General features: G+C 37.2%; 1 protein-coding gene across 1 annotated transcript in view; it reads left to right on the top strand.

The window, feature by feature from the left end:
- The window catches only part of reln (reelin), a 158,674-nt gene that overhangs the window by 89,617 nt on the left and 42,769 nt on the right, over positions 1–26,288 (top strand). Inside the window, 26 exon segments of the mRNA XM_032581667.1 lie at positions 156–270; positions 272–397; positions 1,986–2,131; positions 5,911–6,062; positions 6,149–6,264; positions 7,042–7,250; positions 7,330–7,458; positions 7,554–7,572; positions 7,574–7,664; positions 8,759–8,825; positions 9,008–9,241; positions 11,176–11,329; positions 11,331–11,338; positions 13,000–13,257; positions 13,386–13,548; positions 15,007–15,119; positions 17,630–17,767; positions 17,855–18,041; positions 19,325–19,530; positions 19,622–19,793; positions 20,790–20,810; positions 20,812–20,997; positions 22,398–22,633; positions 24,419–24,576; positions 24,667–24,874; positions 24,969–25,045. Of these exon segments, the coding sequence (XP_032437558.1) occupies positions 156–270; positions 272–397; positions 1,986–2,131; positions 5,911–6,062; positions 6,149–6,264; positions 7,042–7,250; positions 7,330–7,458; positions 7,554–7,572; positions 7,574–7,664; positions 8,759–8,825; positions 9,008–9,241; positions 11,176–11,329; positions 11,331–11,338; positions 13,000–13,257; positions 13,386–13,548; positions 15,007–15,119; positions 17,630–17,767; positions 17,855–18,041; positions 19,325–19,530; positions 19,622–19,793; positions 20,790–20,810; positions 20,812–20,997; positions 22,398–22,633; positions 24,419–24,576; positions 24,667–24,874; positions 24,969–25,045 (3,689 nt within the window).

Raw genomic sequence — 26,288 nt, 5'->3', positions numbered from 1 at the left:
TAGAAGCAGTAGAGAAAACATGCAAAATATACATTTTTCTTAACAGGTTCACTTTAAAAATGTTAAGCACGATGTCCATAATGTGTTTCTTCATTTAGTATTTTCACTCCATGAAATATCAGTCAGTTAATCGTCTTTTTTCCCTTCTTTTTTAGAGCTCCCACTAACAGCAGCACCGTCGTCCACCTGGTGCCACTCCCACATTCCTCCAGGGGAGAAGCCGTTCGTCTGCGCTGGTCTCAGGAGATGCCCTACGGGCCTGAAGGCTACTGAGTCCTGCTGGGGCCTCGACAACGTGCTGCTGGTGAATTCTGCCCACAGAGTTCCCCTCATAGAGGACAACCTGGATCCTCTGGACACGTCCAACTGGCTCTTCTTCCCCGGAGCCACCATCAAGGTACGCTCATATAGAAGCACATAAAGTGCCTTCAAATGTATTTTAGGGGATTGTAACTGATAGGACCAACACAAGGTAGAGCAGAATTATGATGTGGATGGAAAAGACTTATCATCCCCACAAGTATGATACTGCCACCATGTTTGAAGGAGGAGATGTTGCATTCAGTTTTGCGCTGACCCAGAATATCGTCTTTAGTCTCCTCTGACCAAACTTTTTCCACCTGCTTGCTGAGTCTCCTACATCACTTATGTCGAGGCCTGTTGCAGTAAGCAATAAATCAATTAATTACATGATAAATTAAAACAAAGTCAATTATTTCCATTTCCGTGATTCATCGTTTTTCTCTTTCTACCAAAAACTGGATGACAAAAGTTTTGCATTTGGTGCTTTGGTCTAAACTAGCCCTTTTTTTTAAGGAATTTTTTTGTTTACAGAGATTCCATGGTTAATTTTATTTGTTGTTTCTGTTGTGTGGTTATTTATTTTATTTCAAATGTCTTCCAATTCCAGTGTTAAATGTTCATTAGAATTTAAACTTTATCTTTGAGAATTTATTTTTCCTTTATTATTGTGCCTTTACCATTATGTAACTTGAAAATGGTCTCAAAACAACAATATATTGTTAATATGCAATATATTTTTGGACAATTTATCATGAAGCAAACTTTGTTATCGTGACAGGCCTGCTTCTGAAAACTATAAACAGGGGTTATTATATCAGTTTTTCAGAAATAACTTTTCTCCTTCAAGGACAAATCTGTAGCGTTCACAACTTGTGCTGTAACAATGCATTGTATGACTTGAGTACCTTGATTTTTAACATTTTTGTTTACATTTAAATTAATAGTAATGAGTAATATCATCAGCTCTCTGTACAGCTGCAGAGTTACCAGATTATTTCTGTAAATGACCCAGAAAACAAATCAAAAACATTTTTATCATATTCTCTCCCTTTCAATGTACTGTTTTGTGTTGGTGTTAGATCCCCAAGGCAGTCTACGTGTAGTGGGGGGGGGGAGGGTAACAATAAATAAACCAGGGAAAATGAAGAGATAAAACCAGGAGAGAGTATAGTTAAAGTTTTATTCTTCAGGAATAATCTAAAGAAATTTTAAAGGTGAAGATGAGGACCTAATGGAAAAGAAAGGGAAGAGTAACAACAAAAATCAGGGTTTCTAGTCAAACAACAAATCCTCTATCACAGCACCACAAAGCGGCAGCACACATGCTGCCCAATTTGCCAAGAGGCACTGAAATCAGTTTCCCAGCTTGCCTTATACTCTGCTAATCCAGAGGTAGAGTGAAACCAGCCGGTCCTGCTAAACCTACAGGAGCTCAGCAGCAACCTGAAATGAGGGGAAATCCTACATGCAACCACCACTTCATGTAACATTTGGTATCCGTTGTATGTTCTTCGAAAATACATTACAGTGATTATAATGTGGAAAATTTTTTTAAAAAGCTCAAGGTATATAAATAATAAATGTCAGGAGGAGGTGTGTATCTATTGTTTGGAGAAATATAAACTGTAATGATGCCAGATGTTAATTTAAAGCATGTAATTACATGTGTTTTTATTGAATAGCATGCCTGTCAATCGGAGGGCAATGCTCTGTACTTCCATGGTGGTGAAGGAGTCGGCCGCAGTTTCGCCTCCACCAGAGACATCGATTTGCACCGTGAAGAGGGAAGAAGCTACTGGGAAGAAGACTTTGAGACGCCACCTTTAAAGTAAGTCAAGATCAGAGTAAAAAATGTGTTTTTCATATGGTTTTTATCAACTCATCCTTTACAGCTACTTAACTTAATCATGTTGAGGCGCCATGAGGAACTTCGAAAGTGAGGGGTGGAAGTATTGAATGGAGCGACTGTGATTGTTTTCCCAAGTATGTATACCACTACACTGCAAAAACACAAAATCTTCCCAAGTACTTTGGTCTAATTTTTACAGCAAATATCTTGAATTAAGACGAAACTAACTTACAAGTAACTTTTTAACACAACATAGAAGCCTGTTTTTATGTAAATAATTTCTTAATATTGATGAAAACGTATTACTCTCACATATAACAGGAAAAATGTCTTGCTATAAATGAAATAATCTGCCAGTGGAACAATTACTTTTTCATCAATATTAAGGAATTATTTACTTAAAACAAGCTCCCATATCTTGCTAAAAAGTTACTTGTAAGTTATTTTTATCTTATTTCAAGTGAACTAAGACATTTGCAGTAGAAACTAGACCACAAATACTTTAAGATTATGTGTTGTTGCAGTGTAGTTGTGTAAATCTACATAAACAATGAATCCTGGTTTGTTTATATGGTTATGGTTATATTTAACTCCTGGCAAGTGGGAAAGAATTACATTGGCAGGGTTACTGAGATATGCAAACATTCAAAATGCTTTGACAACTGTCACTTGTCATATGTCCTGTAATGAAACACGCAGCGCTGCATAAGTCAAGCGTGGGAACTCACACAGGTGATCGGCATACCTCTGACTGCTACAGAGATGGCCATCCATCTGTTCAGAGTACACAACCGTACGGGAAAACACACGCCGGACAGCAGAGAGCAAGGAAGCACTGTCTGATGCTCTGCATGAGGCAGCAGAGATGAAAAGAGAGGGCTGATGGATAGCACTGCTGCCAGGGAGTAATTAACAGGCTTCATGCATCAGCTCTGTCAGTACGCTGTTTCCATTAATGAGAAGGACCACGCCCTCACACCTACATCCCGAACACGCCGCCCTGCGTGAAGCTCTCACCCATCAGGGAACTGTGAACTGAACACATGTATAAGGAGGCAGGGAAGACTTTTTCATCTCTTTTGTTAATGGTACACTTCACGTGTTATTTAACCCAGCAGTGACTGTGACAGAGACAGAGAACAGATAGTAACAGCAGGAAGGGGAACAGGAGGAAAACAGAAACTGTGAGGGGAGTCAGATGAACTACGGAGAGCTGGGCTGACACACTGAGCAAACTTCTGTCGGGGATAATGAGAATCTGAAAAGTCTGGCGTGATGAAATATGTGCGTCCCATTCCAAAAAAAACAAACCGGGCACTGTTTGTTTGCCTTATAAGCTGGGTTTTAACATTAAGGGTAGCTATGTCAACTCAAGACCGCTGCCTAGAAACTGCCGGTATTTTCTGATGCTGATTGAGAAAACTTTCCATGTTTAGACGACATCTTGAGTCAGCTGCAGTTGTCATGCCAGGACACTAGATGGCACTGTGATTTTAGCAGGTCATCAAACGCACATGAAAATGTAACCTTAAACGTTAAAGGAGCAGTGTTATATGAAACTGTTTTTTTTTTTTAACTTTACATCATGTTATAATGTTGTTCGATCATAAAAAACATTTCTGGAGTGTTGCTTTAATTCTTTCATGCATGTTTGAGAAATCCTTTGATCTCCATGGTAACCATTTAGCTGTGCAAAATGCCTGGGTGGACCTAGCCCCGCCTTCTAAGTGCAGCACCTCCTCTAAACTGCAGTTTCCAAGCTTCTGAGCTCTGCGACTCCTTCACTGAACTCCTTCAGACTAGTCAGCAGCAATTAGCAAACACCTGGTGGAACTGTGCATCTGCTGAGCTCATTATAGCAACTACTTGCCAGAGGTGGGACCAAGTCACTGTTTTGCAAGTCTCAAGTAAGTCTCAAGTCTTTGTCCTCAAGTCCGAGACAAGTCTCAAGTAAAGACAGGCTAAAGTCGAGTCAAGTCTCAAGTCAGGAGCTTGGAATTTCAAGTCCTTTTGAGTTGTTTTTTTTGTTTTGTTTTTTTAAACAATGTTCCAATTATGCTAGATGTAAATAATAGACCATGTATTCTTTTTAAAATCAAACACGTAATGCACTCATTGCAAATAAAGCACAGTGGTTTTGAATTTTGATGTGATGGTAAAATAAATATCTGCCATTCCAAGTGGGGTCAAATCTACAGCCAATTTCACATCTCAGTATTGATAAAAACATGTTGCCTGAATCAAACTTGCCAGAATTACTAACCAAGACACAAAATAATGTCCTGCATTGTCATCCAGAAACACTCAGAACTACCCCAGGGGCAGGGGATATTTATAGGAAAATACTAATACAGGATCAGCCTGGGAAAGGGGTGTACGAAAGGCTCCTGTATGAATACACCATCCATCCTGTGATGGAACTGGACCCAGTTCATCGTTATGTTGAGACAGAGAGAAACTCTCTTCCCTGAGTTCAGGTCCAGAATCTGCTTTCTGATCCGGACCCCGCTCATTATCCACTCACTTCCTGAGCTAACATGGTGCACATTAATGTGGATGCGTTTGAATCACCGGATTTATGCAACATGACTAAACATAGCGTACAAGTGAAAGATAAGCGGTATCACCAACGTAACCCAAAATTGCTAACACAACGTTAGCTAGTCAGTTGTCTCATGGTAAAAGAAAAGTACCTCTTACCTCTTTGCGCAACTTCAAATGCCAAACAGTTGGAAGTTGTTGCATCTCCATCTGAGGTCTTGTATGTTTCACTCCGTTGTTAGTTGGATATTTCATGATTGATTTATAAATTTATAAATGTGTTTTAAATTTTAAGACTTTGAGTAAAATATCAAGTCTTTTCAAGTAAATTGCTACAAGTCAAGTCCCAAGTCAATGGTATCAAACATATACATATCTGCATTTTTTTTTTAATCTTTGCAAGGACTGCTCTTAAGTTGCTTTTATATTAACAGCATTTCATATTTTTACAATTTATAGCATTTTATATTTTATTTTTTATTTTTATTTTATCTACAACTACTACTCAGTGGTAGTTGTTATTGTGTCTTGTCTCTATGCTGTAACTGCGAAGTAATTTCCCTGCTGGGATGAATAAAGTACTTCTATTCTATTCTATGAAAGTCAAAGTTAAGTCCGAGTCTTTGAGCATTTTTTCAAGTCAAGTCTCAAGTCTTGATTTTAATGACTCTAGTCAAAGTCATGTGACTCGAATCCCCACCTCTGCTACTTGCTAGTAAAAACGTTGTTAAAGGATTAATAAAGGAGTGATGTGATGACTTCCTGAAAGAGTTTTTAAAGAGACAGAGACCCAATTTTAAGGCGTCAAATTCAGTCAAATTTATTTGAAGCCATATTTGACATATACAGCATTTTTATAACTACTGCAGTTAACATATAGTTGCTTGATTGTGCAATAAAATAGCTCTTGGTGGCTCGAAAATACCTAAGTTAAGCCAAGTCAATTTGTATAGCAAATTTCAGCAACATGGCAGTTCAGAGTGCGTTTCATCATAAAAATACAAAATCATAGAACACACAGTCAATAATTGAAGCATTACATTTTGTCAAATGTCGTCGTTACACACCAGATTGTTGACTTATGTTTCAAAAGTCTCTCTAAACAGGTGGATTTTTAGTATAGAGTTGGGAACTCAATGTTTCGTCTGTTTTGCAGTTTTCTGGATGTTTGTTCCAGATTTGTGCGACATAATAAAACTCTCACTTTTTTTCCTCAGCTGGGACATAGAGGGAGCAATGTACGGGACAAAGTGTGGAGAGATTGAATCAGGCGCTGCTCTGGTGTTCGAGAAGGAGGGTCGGAGAAGAGTGTGCACCCCCTACCTGGACACCACATCTTATGGAAACCTCCGCTTCCACTTCACCATGGGTACGTATTCCCTCTGGCTTCTCCTTATGATCTTTATTGTAGTTGCTGTCAGTAGTTTTATGGGTGTTGGCTGGTGTTTTGTGCAGGTGGTGGTGACTGCGATCCAGGGGAGTCGCATGAGAACAATGTGGTTCTGTTTGGAAGGTCAGAGGGCAGAAGAGAGCGTGTGGTGCTCGACACTCTCCCATACTCTTCCTACAGGGTAAGACACAAGGTCCTTAAAGTGGGAAAACTGAAATAGAAACCACATTAATTCACTTCTGAATTACTTATTTTGTTTCCAGAAACCTTTTTAGTGAATCTTTTCATAATCTCTGGAAAAATCTCCACATTTCATTAAAGCAGTAAATTTGATTTGAGGAGCTAAACTAATAATAAAGTTATATGCTGATGTTTTACCCTTAAAGTCAAGCAGAGCAGGTAATCTAGGCTGCAATCACATCACTTTAATACAACTCTAGTGTTTTTGTCTAGAAAGTCCGGTTCAGTTTGTGGGTGTGTGAATACGCAATCGGACTCTGATGCAGACTAAAAAGCGAACGTGACTCCGCTTACAAACCTTGGTCTCGTTTCCTATGAAGGGAACTCTGATGCGGTCCGATTGCATATGTTGATGCAAGCGAACCAGAGTTTGGGTTTGTTTTAGAAAGAGAAGGAGCTTTTTCGAAAGACAAAGACCCAAATTCAATGAGTTAAATTACAAAATAAAATTTCTTATAAGTCACATTTGAAATATGCAAAGTTTTCATAGCAGCTAAAGTTAAAACGGTGCCTTTACCTTTACTGCTGTTAAATGGTACTTTATGCCTGGAAAATGCATAATATTTCCCTTTCAATATTTAATTAAATTTCATTAATCAATTTGCTCACAGACTTATAGAATAGAAACAGCCTTTATTATTCTGTAAAATGTAAAATCAGGAACTTGATTCTAATTTTCGTGCTGCTCTGTTCGGATCTTTTCCGTCCTCTTCCTCAGACTCCTTCTGTCGTATCCGTCGCGCTGCCATCTGAGCTGCAAACACCGGTCACACAGTTCTGCTTGGAGCAGCGGTCCCACGGAGGCGCTAACCGTCATGTGTGGGCCGTGGATTTCATGCAGCTGCTCCCTGTGTTGCCTGGCACGCACACACATGTTGCTCAGTTCTCCATCAACCTCGGCTGTGGCTCCTACCAGCCTGCCAACAGGTATGACACACGTTCTAGCAGAATAAAGTAGCCACAAGGGAGCTTGATCCGAAAACGAAGCTGATTTTCATCCTGTTAGTGTGAGTCTGGAGTTTTCCACCAATCTTGGTCGTTCCTGGTCTCTGCTGCACACCGAGTGTCTGCCAGAACTCTGTGCTGGGCCACATCTACCTCACAGCACCATCTACTCGTCAGACAACTACAGCGGGTACAAGTTTCTGCTAACATGTTCTCACTTTTTGCCGTACGTTTGTGGCATTTAATGAATCTTATTTCCAAAGTGTGCTTTGTTTGTTGGTTTAGGTGGACCAGAATCTCTATTCCCCCTGCCCAACGCTGCCTTGACAGAGACGACTCGGTTTCGCTGGAAGCAGACCGGCACCGGAACGGGCAACATGTGGGCCATAGACAACGGTTAGAACTCCACATACAGTCCAAACTAATTCAGGGTTTAAAAACGAGACTTTCTGTGAAATAGGCACAGAACTCAAATATCCACAAAAGTAGCAGATGTTATGAGAGAAACGAAGATTTTAGCGACATGAATGAAAATAATTAAACATTTAAAATTTCTATCCGGCAAAAATTCAAGCAGTTTGTAAAGTGAAGGTGGAAAATTACCAAGAATACAATGGTTTATAATCTAATATGAGACAAAAACAGGGATTACTTTTTAAAGTCATTTTTTCACTGTTACTAATGTTTTATAAATGCATTATTTAGCTTCAAAATATTTAGCACCAAACAACATATTTTGTTAGCATGTTAAATATTTAACTACATATTTAGTTCCAAACTAACACTTAGCTTAAAACTAAATAATCAAATACTAAATATTTAGTTATCAAGTTGAATATTAAGCTCTAAACTAATATTTAACTTTCATATAAATATTTAGCTTCAAAGTGAATGTTAAAGTGCTAATTGTTTTGTTAACATGCTGAATAGTTATTAGCCTCAAGCTAAATACTTAGCTTTAGTTAAATATTTAGGACTTAAGCATTTATATTAATAGCTAAATATTTAGCTAAATTAAACATGTTTGTGTTTAATTATGTTCATGTTTATTTAACTATAGCTAAATATTTACTCATCAAAACGTTAATTACGATATTTATTACTGATATTTAGTTAGTTAGCAAGGTAAATATTTACTCCATTCCAGTTTTTCTAAGGAGTAAGCATGCTATCATTGGTCTTCTCGTCTACATGTGATTATTTGTGCGTCAAATTGATGATTCATAGATAAAATTTAAATAAATTCAAATTTGTGTATCCAGTGTTTATTTTAAAAAAAATATTCAAGTTTTATGTTGTTGTATCAGTCGTTCCCAAAAAAGGAACAGCATAATTAAATTATTAAAAGCTCTAAATTATTACAACTATTCATGTCAAAATTTCTAAATCAACTTGTAGTGTTTGAGTTAATTACACCTCTTTCATTTCTTTTTTGATCTTTGACATTTTATAATCTATGTAAGCAGTCTGAAGTTTTGTTGCGTTTATAGTGTACATCGGACCAGCTTGTCTCCGGTTCTGCTCTGGACGAGGACATTGCTCCCGCACAGGCTGCAAGTGAGAGTCGACTTTTTTATTACTCTAGATAAATCCAGAACGACTGAACTCTGACATCTGAAGCCTTTAGCTCTATTAAAAATTAATCACATTGTATTATTTGTATGATTTATTAATGAATTTTCATTTTCTGTCGCTCCATTTGATCATTTCTGCCTTCAAACCTCATTCTCTCTGCACAGATGTGACCCAGGCTTCAGCGGTCCGGCTTGTGAGCTTGCGTCGCAGACCTTCCCCGCTTTCCTGTCCGAGGGTTTCTCCAGCCCGCGTCTCTCCTCCTACCACAGCTTCTCGTCGCTGCGCGGCGGTGAAGTCAGCTTTGGCTGCGGCGTGCTGGCCAGCGGAAAGGCTCTGGTCTTTAACAGGGATGGCAGGAGACACTTGGTCACAGCGCCGCTCGACAGTTCCCAGGCCAGGTACTGATAGAGCAGAAATAAAATGTTTATCATGCACAGAAGCAAATCTGTAAAGTAGTGCAGAAAGCTTCCTTGTTCCAGTGATCCATCACCGCGCTCTCCTGCTTTAATGTCACGCTTGTAGATGTACGGTGTTTGTGGCGAAGCTTTAGCTGAGAGAAGAAGACATTAAAGTGCTAGATGAAAATAAACATGCAGTTAGATTTGGCATTATGTTAGATTGATTGCACTTGTTGCAGATGGTGGCCATATTTAATGCCAGTTTCCTGGCTGATAAAGTAAACAGCTGCCTGAGAGAGGAAAGTGTGCTGTTAATGAAAGAACAGTTTAACCTGAGGACAGAGAGCCAGAGGTGGTGAATCTGGGAGCCAAGAGAAGATGATTGAAATCTGAATAAAAATGCATTAAACTAGATTAGAAACTAATGTGTCTGCAGGGATCAGAAGATGTGATCCAAAGTTTTTCATAACTAAACTTAGACGTTAAAGAGTACTTGTGTCTAGGGTTTTGCACCGATTTATCGACCAGCTGATTTATTGGATGATTTTCTTAATTTTGTGAGAGCAGTGATTGAAAATTGGAATCAACAAGTCAAGCTTTTTAAAAATCAGCCAGTAAACTGCAATCGGTGCACCCCGTGTTGAGTCTACTTTTTATTTCTAATCCCACTTTTGTAATTAGATCCTTGTTATAATCATTTCATGTATCCTATTATAAAACCCTTTTCCAATTTTGTCTAATAACAAGAAACTTCAAAGTGTTTTACTTGGAACACGAAGTAGAGCATAATTGATCACTGAAGAGGAAACAAAGGTGCAAGTGTTTTTCTTAAATAGATATTTGCAGAAGAATCCATTAAGGATGCATCGATTTATCGCCTGCCAATTTTCTTAATTGTGGGAGATTGGTGATCGGCCAAAGCTTGCTTATCTACCTCAGCAAATGGTCTAAAATCAACTTCTGTCCTCTTCTGCTCTACAGTGAGAGCTCTGACTAACAGATCGGCCCACCAGGTCATGTCTACACATTTGCAGTTAACTATAGTCGCCCCACTGTTGCCAACTCAGCAACTTTCTTGCTATATTTAGTTACATTTCAGACAAAAAAAATTTAATAGTCAGGTTAGGCTTTTTAAAAGATCGGTAATCAGGGATCGGCCAGAGAACTGCAATCAGTGCACCCTTACATGTGTCTACTTTTTATTTTTAATCCCTCTTATGTACTTAGGCTCTTGCAATCATTTCATCCATCTTATTTTAAAACTTGTTACAATTTTGTCTCAATACAGGAAACTTTAATTTCCTGTATTGGAAATACAGGAAATTAATACAATGTAAGAAATACCTTTGAAAACAAGGGAAAGTAAACACAGACTCTTAAAAATGTAAATGTCACATTTAAACTTAATGGCAAGTTTAATCAATTATGATAGAAAATCATTTTGCCTGATTTTGTTATTTTTTGTTACTTATATGAATTATTGTCATTTTCGTCCTTAAAATACCAAACTTTATATTTTGGTCCAGCTGATGGTGTATTTTATGAATATTAGATGATAATTTTATCAGACTTTTTACCAAATACTTTTTTACTTCTACTTGAGTCTTTTCTTGGACTGCTACTTTTACTTGAGTAAAAATATGTGGAACTAGTGCTACTCTTACTTGAGTGATTCCTGCCACCTGCAAATCTCACTATTAGATTCTGTGTCTTGCAAGTAGTCCAAATAATTTTCATACCAAAACATTTTCAGACATTAATTAGAACAAAATATTTAATTTCTACTTCACAATTACAAATCGTGAAGTAGAAATTGTTCACCTTACCTGCCTTCCTTTTCAATTTACCTTTTCAACGAACCGGCTCCTTTCCATCTATCACCCTTTAAATAATCTGCTTTAACTTCTTCCTATGTTTTTGAATCTGATCTGCAGATACCTCCAGTTCACTCTGCGCCTCGGCAGTCGCAGCATCCTGAGCTCATGCCCGGCTCCTAATCAGCCGGGCGAAGGCGTTCTGTTGCATTACTCTTCAGATAATGGCATCACCTGGACCCTGCTGCGGCACTACGCATACCAGGGCTTCCACTGAGCCAAGGTAACGTCTGCATTTGTGCTTGTGTTCGGTTATATTTTGATTTGGAGCAATAATCTTTTTTTAGCAGTCAGATATGAGCTTGTTTTAACTAAAATAGTCCTTAATATTGATGAAAAAGTACTAGTTATTTTGGCAGATTATTTCGCTTATAATAAGGGAAAAATGTCTTAATATCAGTGAAATAATCTGCCAATGAAACTAGTACTTTTGATCAGTGTTAAGGACTTATTGACTTAAAACAAGGTCATATATCTTGCTGAAAAGTTGATTTTAAGTTATATTAAAATTTTATATTTTGTGCACTGTAACAAAGAAAGAGTTAAAATCACGACTGCATGTACATTAATTACAAACAACAGAATGTGTTTGTGTAGGTTTTCTGTCCAAGTCGAGGCCTGACTCACCCTTTTGTCAGTCTGTATGATTAATTCCTGCTGTTCTGCTTGGATTACATCATAAACTGTATAGTTTAATTTTTCCTAGAGGGCTCTTATTTTTATGGATAGAGTGATATAATGTGATATAATTGCTGATCATTTAAATTATTATCACTTACTGAGAACTCATAATTCATTTCCCAGACAGTTAGGATCATACACTGCATGGCCAAAAAAAAAGTCGCCACCTGGATTTAACTAAGCAAATAGGTACAAGCCTCCTATTGGATAAGTACTGCATAGGCGATTATCTTTCAGCTGGCAACAAGTTATTTAACCCCAGCTGAATGAGTAACTCCTCATTTCTTAAACAACCATGGCAAAGACACATCCTGTGGTCGTGGAAAAGACGTTAGTCTGTTTAAGAAGGGTCAAATCATTGGCATGCATCAAGCAGAGAAAACATCTAAGGAGATTGCAGAAACTACTAGAATTGGGTTAAGAACTGTCCAACGCATCATTAAAAACTGGAAGGATGGTGGGGAACCATCGTCTTCCAGGAAGAAATGTGGTCGGAAAAAAATCCTGAATGATCGTGATCGGCGATTACTTAAACGTTTGGTCGAATCAAATCGAAGAAAAACAACAGCAGAACTCAGGAGTATGTTTAATTGTGAACGCAAAAGCATTTCCACACGCACAATGCGAAGGGAACTCAAGGGGTTGGGATTTAACAGCTGTGTAGCCGTAAGAAAACCTCTAATCAGTAAGGCTAACCAGAAAAAAAGGCTTCAGTTTGCTAGGGAGCATAAAGATTGGACTCTGGAGGAATGGAAGAGGGTCATGTGGTCTGATGAGTCCAGATTTACCCTGTCCCAGAGTGATGGGCGCATCAGGGTAAGAAGAGAGGCAGGTGAAGTGATGCACCCATCATGCCTAGTGCCTACTGTACAAGCCTGTGGGGGCAGTGCTATGATCTGGGGTTGCTGCAGTTGGTCAGGTCTAGGTTCAGCAACATTGTGTGCCCAAAGAATGAGGTCATCATAGAGTTTACAACATTTCAGTACTAAAAATGTATTTTTTATTGGTCATATGTAATATTAAAATTTTCTGAGCAAATGAATTTTAACGTTTTCTTTTGTTCTGAGTCGTCAGCAGAAATTAAAAAACAAAAAAAAACAATTTCTTTAAGTGAATCTAAATAACTTGAGTTTTCGCTTTTAGAATTGAATTACTGACATTAATGATTATTTTTGCTGATATCTGATTTCCTCGCTACTTTAGGATCGTCTCAGTCGAACTTCCATCGGGCGCTCGTAAGTTTGGTGTTCAGTTCCGCTGGTGGCAGCCGTATCACTCGGGACGCAGCCGCGACGTTTGGGCTTTGGATGAAATCAGCATGACCTCGGTTCTGTTCAACACCATAAGTCTGGACTTCAGCAACGTGTTGGACGTCACCCAGAGTCTCGGCTTTTACCTGGGCAACGTTCAGCCATACTGCCAGCACGACTGGACTCTAAGGTTTCAGACATTCTCATACCAGTAATAGTTTTGTTATTAATCTGTAGTAGTGTTAAAAACTCACCTAACAAGCTGACACACAGTGTGATCTTCCCGGGTTGTGCGTGTCACTCTTCAGTTTCTCTGGTGAGCCCAGTCCCTGGATTCAGTATCCGTTATGTTGAAACCCAGTCGATGCAAATCGGCGCCTCCTACAGTCTGCAGTTCTCCCTGGTAATGGGCTGCGGCCGCGAACCCTCCCCTCACATCGACACCCAGGTGCGCCTGGAGTTTTCCACCAATCACGGCCTCACCTGGCACCTGGTCAAAGAGGTAAATGGGATTTTTATTTTATGTTATTTTTTCCGAACACATGCTTCTCTGTGGCAGAAACTTCTCACATTGTCCCTTGTAGAGACAAGGACACAAATTATTTATTTATGATCATGAATATTGATTTACCCATTACAGCCGCAGAGATAATATGTAAATAATTAGCCTAAATGTGGCACTTTATTTTAAATGACAAATCATCACGATTAGTTTTAATCACTCCGCTATCAGAAATACATGGCTGTATGTGAATGAGACGGCAGATTATCTTCAATTGAGGATTTTCTATAATCATAACGGCTTCATAAATATTCAGAAGTTTGATTTTTTTATTGCTTTGGAACTTAATGGACTATAATGACTTTATCTTCTTCATCAGTGACTTTTCTCAGAATTCACCTACACTGTAAAACATTTAGTTGTGTCTACTACCTTTCACTCTTTAAGTCAAATAAATTTATCCAGTTTTAGATTTTGAACCTAAATGTGAGTTTGTGAAAGATAAACTTACAGCAGTAAGTTGTGTTAACTTTTTATTAATTTAGTCAAACCTCCAAGAGTTGAATAAACTAGAGATTTTAGGTTAGCACTTAAAAAACTGGAAGAAGAAAAAGACAGGAGTGGGAACTATTTCCCAGAATGCTTAGCGGCATGTTTTTGTCTCCTGAGATGGAAGTGCGTTACATTGATCTGACTCTGGTGTTTTATTAAGGCAAATGTTCATTTTAATGTAATTCTCAGTTAGCAAAGCTTGAGGATAATGTCCTGTTCACACTAAATGTTTCTGAGCTGAATTCATTGGGATGTTTAATAAAATTCATTATCAGATCAGAAATTTTGTTCCTGCAGTTTGAAACAAGAATTTAAATTATTCTCAAGTAAAATAAGTATTTATTTTAACTTGATATTGTGAGTAAAATAACAGAGAAATGTGGCTCTTTAACTCGGTGAGGACAGTTTTTTTTCTTGCATATTGTGAAATAATTATTTGGTTTAAATTGCAGCATTAAGTTAAAACTCACAATTCAAGATTAATGAAGTTAAAAAGCAATGTTTAGACAACTTGTCTCTTGTTGTTAAATCAACTTCATAAACTTTCATTTCTAAGTTAAAACCAAAACAATTTTCTTGTTGACTTAAATTGCATTTTTAGGGCAGCAGGTGGACTTTCATTTTCAAGTTAAACCACCTTCAAATGTTTTACAGTGTACATGCATCCTGCAAGTACAGACTCACTGTGCATTTTGTAGAGTTACTCCATGCTGATCATTCAATGCTTCAGGTCAAAGATACTGTAATTCAGCAAACTCTATTTATGATCATATAAAACTGGCTAAACCTAATCTGTAGGATGCAGTTCTAAGAATATATCAGAAATTCAGAGGGAGCAGTGTTGTAGCCCCTCTGGTGAATATGTGAAAGAAAATATATCTTAAAAGGTTTCCTTTACTTTGCTAGGCCTGTCTACCTGGCATGCCGAGCTGCTCTGAGTTTACAGCTCCCAGTGTCTACCATCCGTCTGAGTTCAAAGACTGGAGACGTGTTACGCTTTTGTTGCCTCAGAAGACGTGGTAAGTACAATTCACAAAAACAGAAGAAAAAGACTCACAGAGTCGCCTTTGGGATTAAACGCTCTCTGATCTTGATTTTGCCTTGTTTTTTTTTTATTGTGGCTAATAAGCACGTTGGGGTTTGACAGCAGTCAGGTCAATTAGAGAAAACGAACAGCAGAATACGAGTAAAGGTCTGCATTTTCCTCCATCAGTGGCTGCAGGCCTGAGTAGAAATACATAATCATCTTACATCTGCTAACACTTTTACTATTTCACATATATTCATATCCCTTAAACATTTTTCACCATTAGAACCACAAAATTGTTCTTCAACATGTATTTTATTATGATTTTATAAATGTGATCCGACATCCAAAACTGTGAACTCAAGTGCAAAGTTTGTAAAAGTTTTTTAGACAACATTGAAATGTGTAGCATTCATATAAATCCAGCTTCCTTAACTCTGATACCCCAAAATAAATTCCAGTTGGAAATATATGGATCATATTGTTTCATAAATAAAAACAATATGGTATAATAGAAATGTTGCTAGAGCTGATACATAGCAATATTTAAAAGAACAGGCAGTCATTTCTGCAAATATTTGGTTATCAGTAGTTTATATGTATCATTTGGGGTTCCTCAGGGGCCAGTGTTTGGTCCTCAACTGTTTATACTTTATTTAATTACATTTGCAAGGAATCAAACAAAATTATATTTGTTATATTTGCACAGGACGCAAACATTTTGTTTAACAGACACAAATAATTGCTAAATTAAATAATAATAATAAATTAACTTGTATCTGTAAACACTAAAAAGTATTAAAAATATGGAAATTAGTTTGAAGCCACATATGCAACATGTTCAATCTAAATGATCAAGAATTATTTACATTTTTGGTAAAACATAATTTACTCAACAAATTGTATTATTTTTCTATTTCTGGAATACTGTGTGTAAGTTTAATGCAATATATAAAAAACAAAACCGAAACCAGTTGTGGAAACTATTGAACAGGATGATCCAATAGTAATAAAAAAATAAAGTTCAATACTTGTTGAAGAACAGTAAGAAGAAATACGTTGTTGAAAGAAAGTCGGAACAGAAAACATGTAAAATGCGGTTCTCTGATCATTCAAATTCAGTTCAAATTCAAAAATAGTCCAAAGGGATATTAAATTCAATTCAGTTAAATTAAAGAGACATAAATGTAATTAAAGAACATATAAATGTAGTTAGAACGGCCTAGATCGTAACACTGTGATAATCTGTCGATTTTGCTCAGAAAAATGGGCAAAAGTCTCTAGATGCATTTAACTCTTTTGTAAGATACTGTTAAAGATTTTATCAGGTAACATATTATTGGGCTTTGGGTTAAATCAATCTTCAACACACATGCAGCTAAATAGGCTATAAATAACATGAAGCAGCCTTAGTTCAGACATATATCAGCTTAAATCGTCACATAAACCTTCGCCTCTGCTGAACACCCTGACCTCAACCTCCATTTCATTCCAACACCCCAGCTCCTAAATAACGATGCTCTAATCTCCTGTAGAGTACGATGACAGGTCAGAAGGTCACGGCCCCTAATGGTAATAAAACAGCAGGTTGAATGAACACCAGACAACCTGATATGGATCCGTAAAGCAGGAAACCAAGAGGTCCTGTGTGGTTTATTAACTCCAACCTGCCAGATTTATACCACAAAATTTTTTCAATTTTATGTTCAAAAGTATGAAACATTAGATGTGACACCTGACTAGATTACAAGGTGACCTCTTATGATTCACTGAACAGGTTAGTATTAGTCTAGTGCGCTATATAAAACACGTTTGTTACATTTTTTGCACAAAATCCTTTTTAGATAATCTGATTTTAGTCTGCTGAGTTCTGCTGAATTTGATCTTATTTCAGATTGAGATGTTTTAGGGTTTCTTGTCACTTTAAATACAAATAATCTGCTGCTGGCCACGCCCCCAACTCAACATTTATGCTGCGATCCAGTTACCTGGGAAGTGGGAACTTGAAACTGGATTACCCTTTAAACCCGAGTTGACGGCGTTCCTCAACATTGCGACGCCCATAAACATGGTGTGCAAAAGCTCTTACAAACATCATTTTACAGATTACTTCCCAAAGGCAAACATCGGGTTTAATTTGTTCACTTTAGAGTTGCAGGCGCTACATGTTACATTGATTTTAGATGCACTTTTACCTGTGTCTCTTGTAAAATACACATTTCCACCACAAATTACTACTGCTGATGTGAGGACCGGCCACATTAAGACACAACATGACCACGTCTCAATATTTGAACTGGGAGAACTGGGAGAAATCTGACTTCGGATGGCGCTCCAGTTGATTCTTCTGACTGGCAAGTTGGAGTAGGCTCCGACATGTCCTCAGTAGTTCATAGAATAAAAGAACAATGTTCATATCACTCGAACATATGCCTATAAAAAGTAAAATCAGAGAGTAAAATCTTAATTTTTTTCCAGAGCTGTAAATTCTAATTATTTCAGGTCCAGTGCAACCCGGTTTAGATGGATCCAGAGTTACTACGGCGAGCAGGACGAGTGGGCTCTGGACGACATCTACATCGGCCAGCAGTGTCTCAATATGTGCCACGGACACGGCTGGTGTGACCACGGACATTGCAGGCCAGTCCTACTTCCTGACCTGTGGATGCATGTGGGATAGATTATAAACGGACAGCTGGATTAAAGTCGCCCTCTAATCTCACACAGGTGTGACGACGGTTTCTCGGGTCAGGACTGCCAGCCGTCGTCTCCGCTGTCGTCAAGCGTCCTCTCAGATTTTGAGTCCCAAGACGCGCTGCTGGCCACGTGGCAGGAGGTGATTGGCGGAGAGGTGGTGGCGCCCGACATGGGCTGTGGGGTGGTGTCGTCTGGATCGTCGCTGTACTTCAGCAAGGTAGCGCAATGAGAAATATTTTCATTCAGTTCTGTCAAAATAAAGTGTTAAATGTGATTATTTTCATGTAAAATCTAATGAGCTTAACTGCACAAAGAAATCTGGCACACGAGAGTTTTCTGTGTTTTCGCACGTAGCAGATCAAACATGTGGTAAGTTTGCGTTATTAAAGTAAACCAATTTAGATGACTGTCCAAACTTGTCTGATTACTGTCCAGCGCTCATTGCCAAGAACTGTTGACCTTTGAACTCCTCCCTGAATGTTTCAAAAATAAATCTCCAGAGTTCATGAATTTGATTGGCGATTACACAGCTGTTGACGCATTGCTGAGCACTTTTTAAATCAGTTTTTCCAGCTGCAGCTAAATTTTTTCCACAGTTTTTTCATGTTTTCAGCTCAGTGCTTATCAGAATTTCACACTCGTGGATTAAGTGAATGTTATTATTTTATGGCTTTCAATTATGTATTTCAACCTTTTTTCAGATTGGTACAAGTATAAGACCATCAACTTGCAGCAACTTTTGAAAAGCACAGGTTAAGATTTATTGTGGAATTTTCTTTAAAAATTTTTAATATTTAAGTCAAGTTTATTTCCATCTCACATTTTAATAGCAAGTCATTTGAAGTGCTTTATGTGATGACAACATAACACAATACAACATTGCATTACAGTGGCAGAATAAAGACAAATAACGTAATCTAGACTAGAATTAATCTATGTTCATTTATTATTAATCGAAAGAAAATCTTACCTCTAAGGTGGGTTTTATGCCTTGATTTAAAGGAACTCAGTGCTTCGGCTGTTTTGCAGTTTTCTGGAAGTTTATTTTGGTATTTAAAATGTCGCCCATGTTAAATGTTTGAGTTTACAGTTTATTGATCTTTAAGAATGTGTTCTTGCATTCTTATGCCTATTATCATTATATTACTTAAAATGGTCTCAAAACAACAACATTATCGTTTATCACAATAACTTCTTGCAGTTTATTTCACTTATAACATTGAAAAAATGTCATGTTATAAGTGAAATAATCTGCCAATGGACTAGTATTTTTTCATCAATAAATATTAAGGAATTATTTACTTAAAACAAGCTCACATTTCTTGCTGAAAAGTTACCTGTAAGTTAGTTTTGTCTTATTTCAAGCAAACTGAGATATTTGCACTAAAAACTAGACCAGAAATACTTGGTAAGATTTTAGATTTTGTATTTTGGCATTGAACATGATAAAATCTGACCAGATGTGTATCTGGTGTGACTCTGTGTGCATGTTGTGGTCAGGCTGGGCTGCGGGAGCTGGTGAGCTGGGATCTGGACACGGAGTGGGCGGAGTTTGTGCAGTTCTACCTGCGTGTGGGCGGAGACTGGGCAGAGTGTAACCAGGCAGACAGCAGGGAGGAAGGAGTGCTGCTGCAGTACAGTAACGATGGAGGAATCAGCTGGGGCCTCATCGCTGAGATGTACTTCACAGACTTCACCAAACCTCGGTGAGACAGAAACCAGCAGAGTAATAAATCTCAGCTGTTCAGAGTTGCATGTGGTTCCAGAATAATGAAGCCGCTCTTTTTCCTTTCGCAGCTTTGTTCATTATGAACTTCCTCTGGCTTCTAAAACTCCCTCCACTCGCTTTCGGTGGTGGCAGCCGCTTCATTCTGGGGAAGGGTACGACCAGTGGGCGATTGATGACATCATAATTTTGTCAGAGAGGGAGAAACACATCATCCCAATGGCCAACCCGACTCTGCCGCAGGTCAGACTCCATCATGGCATCATCTAATATTATGTGCTCTAACCGTGTTAATACCCCTTCTTTTCTCATTACTTTATTTTACGCAATTTTTTGTTTGTTTTAAAAATGTAGGACTGGAAAAATATCTATTTTCTTTATCCATATGGTTATGCTTGACGCAATTAACAATTAATCAAATAATCGCACAAAAAATTAAAATTAGTTCAATAATTTCCATTCTGATGATTAACATTTTTTTAAAGGGCAATTTTGTTTTCAGGGTTCATAATCCATTTCATTTACGGGGTCTGATGTGTGTGATTTTTATTTCTGTTTTATTTATCATTTTTGATTTTGTTTTATTTTGGATATTTTAATATGTTCCAGTTCCAGTTTGAAATGTCCTTTACAAAATTAAAGTTTATTGGTCTTTGCAGAGGGTTTATTTGCATTATTATGCAATTATCAATATATAACTTGAAAATGATCTCAAAACAACAATATTAACGCTTATCGTAATAATTACTGGTACAATATATCATCCAGCAACATTTATGTAGTTATTGTGGTAGATCTATATATTGTTGTTCTTTTTATATATACATTGTTCTCTATGAAGCAGCATTTGCACCTATATATATGTATATGTATTTACAAATATTATTCTAAATTAAGTAAAATAATCTGGTATTTACAAAAGAGGATTAGGGTCACAATCCTGTTTCATAATTACCATATGTGACTGTTTACAGATTCTGAAAATGTTGATTCTAAGCTTTCCAATAATGTCAAATACACATGTGATGTCAATTAAATAATATTTTTGACTGTCTGAAAAGATTCAGAAGTCATGAAGACGTGTTTGACATGCTTAGACTACCAATAAGTAGCTTTTTCCACTGCAGAAAACAGTTGACTTCAAAAACATCTTAAACCTGTCTTTTTATTTTGCAATATATCATTTCCAGATAAATATTGCCAGAAAACACAACATCTGTTTTTTTCTTTTCTGTACAGAACTTTTACGAGAAGCCGGCAGTTCGACTACCCTCTGAACCAGATGAGCGTTTGGTTGATGCTCGGCAATGAGGGCATGGAGAGGGACAACAACAACAGCTTCTGCGCTCCGACTCCCTCAGCGATGGTGTTCGGACGTTCTGATGGAGACAGGGTGGCCGTCACCAGAGACCTGGCCCTCCGCCCTGGGTACACCCTTCAGTTTAAGGTTCGGGAGAAGTTTTCAAATCAAGTAATGTAGGACAAAATACTGAAACTAGGGATCCACTGTTTACATCTCCAATTCCGATATCTGAAGTTTAGTATCGGCCGATACCGATCTGTTACAGAAAAACAGCTGAATTGACTAAAGATGTTTCTTTTTTATAAACACACCAATAATTTTTTTTTATTCTTTTCATTCACTATATTAAAAATTTTAATATTTATCTTGTCTATTTTTAATCTGCTTGATTTTTTTTTATGTTGTTTTTAATTTTCTTGTACAAGCACTTTGAATTATCTTTTCCTGAAAGGTGCTATATAAATAAAGTTGCCATTGCCTTGCCAATAGCTTCACAAGCTACATGTAAAAACAACTTTAATTAGTTTAGTCACTAAAATTAGAAGTAAAACAGCCAATGTAAAATAAATAATAAAGAAATTAAAACTGTGTGAAACAATAGGTTGGGTATCTTGAAAAAATAAACTGCAACAAACCTTTCAAGTTTTTCAGAAAGTGCAATTAGGAAATCTAAATATAATGTAAAATAGCATGAAATCGCTCAAAGCACAAATCATAGAATTAGGCTGAATAGATCATTGTGACATTGTCACCGATTCCCTATTTAGATTTTCTTTCAATGTCAGGACCAATCCAGATATTAATATTGGATCAGTGCATCTCTAGCTGAAACCATTATTTGGATCAATTGTAATTAACTGATTATTGAAATAACAATTGTCAACTAAATTAGTAATCGATTACTTGTTAACAGGCGTAGACAGACTCAAAAAATGTCATTTACTGAAAGAACAACAAACTGAGAGCAGTAATTAAAAAAAAACTGTACAAAAATATAAATGTTTTCCATTTAAGATTAAAAAAAAACTTCTGTCTGTAAACATGTTTTAACTTGAGCTCTTCAGGTGATAGCTTCACCTGGTTCAAATTCTGTAAAAAATCTTCTGTTATAGGCACCTTTTGCAATTCAATTATTATTTGGTTAAATAAAAAAATAGTCAACATATCAGCCCAACACTGTATTGATGTTAAGTCGAGCAGAAAGTCTGAGCTTTTCACATGTTAGAAGTATTTATTTAGCTGCAGACGTTTGTGTTCAATAAATGAATGCTGTTACTGCTTTTTAGGCAATTAACGTTTTACTTTTGTATTTTATAAAATGACATTTTTCATTTGCATTTTTTAATATATTTCTATATTGTTCTGAACTGGCTTAAGAGATTAAATGAAAAATCTAAAATTTTAGCTTATTTTTGGTACCTAATTACTGTTTTAATTGTTGTAATGATTGATAGAATAATAAGTTACTAAAATAATTATTTTCTGCTGCCCTAACTTCTTTTTAATTAAAGTTTTTTTTTTACCTTCTTCATTTGTCATTGTAGCTGAACATAGGCTGTGAGTCAGAGTTCAGTGCCTCAGCCCCGGTCCTGCTGCAGTACTCCCACGACGCCGGCAGAACCTGGGCGTTGGTCCGAGAAGGCTGCTACCCCGGAACGCCGGGAACAGGCGTCTGTGAAGGCAGCAGTCGAGAGCTCAGAGAACCGACCGTCTACAACACTGGAGACTACGAACAGTGGACCAGGATCACAGTGGTCATACCTCGAAATGTGGCAGTCAGGTAGCTCCCTATGTTTACATTTACTGAGATGTTACAATGTGTTTCAGATGTATTCACACTGCAAAAACACAAAATCTTACCAATTATTTTAATCTACAGATATCTTAGTAGACTTGAAATAAGACAAACTAACTTACAAGTAACTTTTTGCAAGACATAAAGGCATGTTTTTAGGAAACAAATCATTAATATTGATGAAAAATACTAGTTCCATTGGCAGATTATTTCACTTATAACAAGACAGTTTTCCCATGTTACAAGTTAATTTATCTACCAATGGAACTAGTACTTTTTCATCAATCTTCAGAATAATCTTAAGAAATTGTTTACTTAAAAAACAGCCTCTGTGTCTCTCTAAAAAAGTTACGTGTAAGTTAGTTTGTCTTATTTCAAGTGTATTGAGACCTAAAACTCGGTAAGATTTTGTGTTTTTGCGGTGCTCTTAGTCCGGTAGATCCGCCCAATAAGGCGCAACCCGCCACTCATTAAATTGCAAGCGACTTAAAAAAAAAAAAGAAAAGCCCAAAGCCGCTTATAATAATCGGACTTGGTGACAGAAACTCAAAATAGTTCCTGTTTTTCCACCAACAAAATGCGCATCTCCCTCCATTGTTTACATTCCTGTCGCATAGAGACGTCGGTCACTCGACAAGACGCATAGAGGAAATACGATTAAATAACAAAAGAAGATAGTAACGCAAAGTAATTTCGATAAGTAACTGTAGTCTGACTACTGGATTTGAAATAGCAATGCGTTAGATTACTCGTTACTGAAAAAAGTGGTCAGTAACATCAGTAACGCGTTACTGACATCACTGCTCTGCACTGTCAAACAAACCACTCTAATTGAAAAACCTGTCCCCCCCTTCGCCTGTGGTGGCGCTGCACCAAGGACCACTGAAGGAAACTACATAAAATTCTCTGAAGAAGCACAACTTCCTTCTTCATTTGACTCAGAATTATGATGCATGTCTCACATCAATATAAAAGTCCGAAAAATGCAACATGATCATTCAGACAGCAGATGCTTTGAAAACAATCAGATACGTATCCAAGTTAGCATCTGATTTGTGCTATTAGCTATCAGCACAAATCAGATTTTTTGGGAAGGTGATAAAATTGGAATTGGGTCATTCAGACTGCCATGAAAAAGGCAAATATTGTAGCCATAGGCTGTTTTCACACCTCAAAGTCCGGTAGACTCAGTTTAATTGGGGACTAAAATTGCAACATTTGTTAAATTTTTGTTGTGGTTCGTTTTCACACTGCACTGTGTCAAACAAACCAAGAACTGCTGAAAGAAATGATACAAAAACCTTAGAAAAAGATACAAGCGCAACTTCCTTCTTCAAGAAATGTAAACAAAAATGGAGAGGCGTCAAATTTTAGTGGTTGTTAGATTTCTCTTTTGTCATTGGTAAAAGACCACAGGAATTTTCGCCCGCTAGCGCTAGACTCTTAAATTTGTTTTGGTTTTATTTACCCAGAATGCCATGCGCTGTAGTTTGCTTCCTGCTTTTGGAGTGGTTTCTGATTCACTTGCATTCACATGTATTCAAACCGCACCATAATTCACGTCAACTGAGCCGAGACCCAGGGTTTTAGGCGGACCAGAGTTTGCTTTTTTAGTCCAATTGCGCATTCACACTTCCCCAAACAAACCAGACTTTCTACCAAACAAACTTGAGTTTGATTAAAGCAGACGAAACCGGGCTGGTGTGAATTCACCCTTAAATTCTCATTTTTATTTGCACTGAAATACCTGAACTTTATTCATTTTCTCAGTAAAACCAGGTTCCGTTGGTTCCAGGAGAGTAGCGTGTACCGAGACGCGCCACCGTTTGCTTTGGACGGAGTCTACATTTCCGAGCCCTGCCCCAACCATTGTGGTGGTCATGGAGACTGCATTTCTGGTGTCTGCTTTTGTGATATGGGCTTCACAGGTACCTTGATGAAAGAAAGCTGATGTAACCAAGTATTTCATGATGATGCTGCTGAATTTTGACCTGTAATCTTCCTCTTTTTTTTTATAGTGGAGCAAGATAGTTGTGTCCCATCCGTAGCTAGTCCCACGGAGCTGACAGAGGGCTTTGAGGGGAAGCTGAGTCCTCTCTGGCAGAGTATCAGCGGGGGACAAATCGGAGGCGGCTGCGGCATCATCAGTGAGGGCAAGGCTCTTTACTTCAGCAGTGCTGGACGTCGGGAGGCTCGAACAGCTCCTCTGGACACTACCAACACACGGTGAGAGGAGCAACCCTCTTATTTTCTCAGCATTTCAAACATTATGTTGATACTGTTTAATATAAAATTAACTTTTATTGTTTTTTGTTTATAGGTTGGCTCAGTTTTACATCCGAATTGGCAGCAAGAGTTTAGGACCCACCTGCACCAGGCCTCGCTCGCGCAATGAAGGTTGTTTCCAAATAGAACACATGTTGTGATGAGGCCCTCTGCTGGTTCAATGTGGGAACTACCCTATAAATCAATAAGGAAAGGCTAACTTGATCATTTCAGCTCTGCAAAAACACAAAATATTACCAAATATTTTTTTCAGTTAGTACAAATATCTTAATACACTTGAAATAAGACAAAAATAACCTATAGGTAACTTTTTAGCAAGATACAGGAGCTTGTTTTAGGTTAATAATTTCTTAATATTGATTAAAAGAAATTGTTCCACTGGCAGATTATTTCACTTACAATACGGGAATTAATGTCTTGGTGTAAGTGAAATAATTTGTCAGCTGAATGCATACTTTTTTAATCAATGTTAAGTAATTTCTTACAAGCTCATAAATATTGCTAAAAAGTTGCCTGTATATTAGTTTTCTCTCGTTTCAGGTAGACTAAGATATTTTCACTAGAAACGAGACTCAACATACATGGTAAGATTTTGTGTTTTTGCAGTGAGGAAAGTTTGTTCTGCCACAGACTTTATCTTCATCATCTTTTTCCTTTAATTTAATTAGCAAATTGCTGAAATTAAGGCGTTTTAAAAGTTTACACTGAGTTACCTGGAGCATATAACTCTACATTTAGTATAAAATTATCCAACTAAAGCTAAATACAAGTCCAAGACTAAATTGAATATGTATTGTCTTAAAATCCCTCCAATTTCTAAAACATAGGAGGCTGTGTCAAATTTTGTTGTGTGAATAACACTGAATATTCAAACCATTTCAGGTCAGAGTAACTGCCTATTATAAAATTAAAGTGGAATAAAAGGCAAAATTATTACAGTGTTTTAAATTAACACTGAATCTTCTGCATTTCACACTGTAAGATTATAATTTTTTTAAATTAATTAATTTATTTAGAACAGACAAAAAGTAAAAACAAGAAAAAATTAAATTAAAACAAATTATCATGCCTATTGACATGCAATTTTACATTATTTGTTTGAAAAGGAGCAGGTAGAAGATGCAGGATCTTATGATTTCTTGCCCCTGTCATACTCATAACCTACAAACATTTAAATCTCCAAACACCAAATTAACGCTTAAATTATTCCCACATTGAATGATGCCTAAACATCACATTCTCCTCCTTTAATGTAGAATTATTTATACATTTTTAATGTCTTCAATAGCATTTTTTATCTTTGAGACCCTCATCCTATGCAACATATTTCCCAAAAAGCTCCTTTTTAAACAGT

The sequence above is a fragment of the Xiphophorus hellerii genome, chromosome 2 (assembly GCF_003331165.1).
Source record: "Xiphophorus hellerii strain 12219 chromosome 2, Xiphophorus_hellerii-4.1, whole genome shotgun sequence".
NCBI classification, from domain to species: domain Eukaryota; kingdom Metazoa; phylum Chordata; class Actinopteri; order Cyprinodontiformes; family Poeciliidae; genus Xiphophorus; species Xiphophorus hellerii.
The sequence above is the reverse complement of the archived record's forward strand: the minus strand, read 5'-3'. Positions and strand labels throughout refer to the sequence as shown.